Below are 3,592 nucleotides of genomic sequence, written 5' to 3' on the forward strand. Positions count from 1 at the left end.
TACTCGGACGAGTATCTCGCCGGCTCGAGATCGAGCATTAAATTAAGTGAAGAACAGTATTTTTATTACATAATAAAATATCCCAGATGTTTACTGATGTTTTGCTTGTAAGAACACATTGAAATAACACTATTCCTCACTTTCCAGGTGTTCGCGCGTTTCTCCCGCTAGGTCCGGAGATGTTCGGAACATCTGGAATGTGAAGAATAGTGTTCTTTCAATGTGTTCTGCACTTAAATGGTCCTGTATTCACTGTTTTTAATGTTTTAATTCTATTCCTCACTTTGCAGCTGTGCGCGCGTATCTCCGAACCTATCGGGAGACACGCGCTAACATCTGCAAAGTGAAGAATAGAATTAAAACATTAAAAACAGTGAAAACACGAACATTTAAGGGCAGAACACATTTAAATAACACTATTCTTCACTTTGCAGCTGTGCGCGCACATCTCCGACATTATCGGAAGACACGCGCTAACATCTGCAAAGTGAAGAATAGAATTAAAACATTAAAAACTATGAATACAGGACCATTTAAGTGCAGAACACATTGAAAGAACAATATTCTTCACATTCCAGATGTTCCGAACATCTCCTAACTTAGCGGGAGACACGCGCGAACACCTGGAAAGTGAAGAATAGTGTTACTTCAATGTGTTCTTACAAGCAAAACATCAGTAAACATCTGGGATATTTTATTATGCACTGTGTTCTTTTAATGTTCTCTTTTACTAAAAAAATGCTCGAGTCTCCCATTTACTTCAATGAGGTTCGTTATTCGAGACGAGCACTCGAGCATCGGGAAAAGCTCGTATCGAATAACGAGCACCCGAGCATTTTAGTGCTCGCTCATCTCTAGTGGCGACCAAGGCTGCTTCATTCCAGGAAAGTTCAGAAGCCAGAGTACGGAATTGCACCACATAGTCACCCAAAGAGGAGTCCCCTTGGGACAAGTTCAAAAGGGCAGTCTCAGCAGGAGATGCCTGGGCTGGTTGCTCAAAGACTGTACGTAGTTCTGCGGTGATGTCTCCTGTAACTGAATCTCCCTTGTCCTAGAGTGGAGTGGCCCATGCCAGGGCTTTCACTGAGAGAAGACTGACCACGAAAGCCACTCTCGACTGTTCAGTTACGAATTGTGTAGGCATTAGTTCTATATGCAAGGAGCACTTGGTAATAAAGCCTCTGCACAACTTCACATCCACATCCTATTTGGAAGGCAAAGAGAGCCTCAGCCTAGGTTCTGTGGAAGGTAGACAACCCGGGCTAGCAGGTGGAACCGCAGGAACTTGATGTGGCTGCTGGGAGGACAATAGCCAAGAATGGCGGTGGCTTTTCCTAGCTGCTGACCTTGCACAGCAATACGCTGGGAATGCCGGGCCACGATGAAGGCAAGATCAGCCACTTCTGGTAGCGGAACCTCGGCATGATCCATGGCCGAATCTTACTGTCAGCATCTGATGTAGTGGATCCTCTGTACCACCACGAGCGATGGTGTAAGCCGACACCTGGCAGCAGAGTCTAAGTGGCACCTGGTTTTCACCAGAGCCTGCTGCAAAACGGGATGGACTTGCTGCGGTATGTTGCCACCAGGTCGCTCCACAGGCACGACTTTGCCCTGGGAGTAGCTGGGGAGCCAGGGACCGGAGGGAGGCAAGGGTATGCCCGCGACCCGGGACGTGGGTTGCGGGAACACCCGTGACAATAACTCAGGGATCTCAGCAGAAAACTAGACAATGGGGAACATTAAAGGATGACTGTTGTAGGGGCAGAAAAGATGAGCCAAGGAAAACGGCGGCAAAAAGTTTGATACACGTCTCACTGTCTTCTATCTGTGAACTTACTCAGACTTTTAAACTTTAAAAGTAAACTCTTACACTATGAAGTATCATGAGACTGATGACATTATTCTTGGGTTTGCCAAGACTTGGTCTGGGGATTCTCCGGCTTCTGCTCCTCGGAGAACTGATAAAGTATAAAAGTGATCAATGCTTCATCTCAGAAATATTATATCTGAACATTGTCTTTCCATGTTTTGTCCCATCCTCTTTATATTTCACTGTTGTCATAAGTCTTTTACTTTTAGAAGATATTTGAAGAATCAGAATGGAATGAACCAGACAGTCATCTCCAGAGTTCTTCTCATGAGTCTATCGGATAACCAGAAGACCATCCATGTCCTCTTCATCTTCTTCCTCCTCATCTACCTGATGACTGTCTTCTCCAACTTTCTCATCATCCTTCTAGTTGTTACTTGTGCTCATCTTCATACACCCATGTATTTCTTTCTTGGTAACTTGGCTTTCTTGGACTTGTCCTTCTCATCAGTCACTGCCCCCAGGTTACTTTCTCATCTCATCACCCAACACTGGTCCATGTCCCTCACAGAATGTAAAGCACAGATTTTCTTTGTGATGTATTTTGCAGGTTCTGAGGCTTACTTGTTGTCCTCCATGTCTTATGACCGGTATGTAGCCATCTGCCGTCCTCTCCACTATTCTCAGCTCATGTCTGGAGGAAAGTGTACTCAGATAATGTCTTCAGTTTGTTCATGTGGTTTCCTGGTCCCCATCATTTTTAACTCATTTTTGAGAAGATTGACCTTCTGTGGTCCCAATTTTATCCGGAATTTCTTTTGTGATTTGCCGCATTTGTTCCAGATCTCCTGTACTGATCCTACAATCAATGTCATAGTCTTATTAGTTTTAGGGAGTATTATTGGCAGTGCAACCTTTGTTATCACATTTTACCCCTATGTCAGAATATTTAGGGCAGTGCTCAGAATCGGCACCAGTGATGGGAAGAGTAAAGCTTTCTCCACCTGTACGTCTCATCTGACTGTGGTTGTAATTTTTTATGCATCACTAACGTTTACCTACCTGGTTCCCATCACAAGTAATTTCCTTACACTGAATCAGGTGCTCACTGTGATCTACACCCTGATCACCCCCTTACTGAACCCCTTAATCTACGGCCTGAGGAGTAAAGACCTGAAGGCCGCACTGCAGAGAGCGTTACATATACACCGGCTGCATCCAGACACTGCTACAAGGAGATGAAGATAAACCGACAAAATAAATCCACAGGGTTTTTTTGCTGAATTAGTAACAGCACCTGAAAGTGCCCAGACCCACTGCTGCTTAAGTCTTGGTGGGAGAAGTTCTGTCTTGTGAAGGTCCAGTTTTTTATGTCTTCAGGACAAACACGATTTGCCCACTTTTAGTACCAGTTTTCACCGCATTCTTTTCAGAAGAAATTTAAATTCTTTCCTTTTTTTTTTTAAGCTCATAACTTTTGTGATAAGTGAGAAAAAAACTGTTGTCTGCAGGGGTGCACCACCTATGAGGCAGGTTGAGACAACCTCCTCGGGCGGCGCCCCCTGCTGGGGGAGGTGGGGATGCCATCTTGTGGGCTGGTGTGCTGCTGGTGGCATGTCCTGGCTGCATCTCTTTGTGGTGGAGGGGCTGGCACAATCAGTGTAGAGGGCAAGTACTGACTGTGTAGTGCTCGAGTATGTGAACTCTGAACTTGCTAAAGATTCAATGTGAATCGAAACGTCCCAACTTTTTTTACCTGGATGAATTGTAAATAAAGAA

General features: G+C 44.7%; 1 protein-coding gene across 1 annotated transcript; it reads left to right on the top strand.

Moving 5' to 3' along the window:
* Positions 1-1,876: 1,876 nt before the first annotated feature.
* LOC140104694 (olfactory receptor 5AR1-like) lies at positions 1,877-3,055 on the top strand. Its single transcript, XM_072128332.1, has 2 exons — positions 1,877-1,969; positions 2,069-3,055. The coding sequence occupies exons 1-2, from the start codon at positions 1,877-1,879 to the stop codon at positions 3,053-3,055; spliced, it is 1,080 nt and encodes a 359-aa protein (XP_071984433.1).
* The last annotated feature ends 537 nt before the right edge of the window (positions 3,056-3,592 follow it).

The sequence above is a fragment of the Engystomops pustulosus genome, chromosome 10 (genome assembly GCF_040894005.1).
Source record: "Engystomops pustulosus chromosome 10, aEngPut4.maternal, whole genome shotgun sequence".
NCBI classification, from domain to species: Eukaryota; Metazoa; Chordata; class Amphibia; order Anura; family Leptodactylidae; genus Engystomops; species Engystomops pustulosus.

Coding starts and splice junctions, on each gene's coding strand:
- LOC140104694 (XM_072128332.1), top strand. CDS start 1,877: ATGAAGTATCATGAGACTGATGACATTATTCTTGGGTTTGCCAAGACT. Junction 1,970..2,068: donor CTCCTCGGAGAACTGATAAA/GTATAAAAGTGA, acceptor TGTTGTCATAAG/TCTTTTACTTTTAGAAGATA.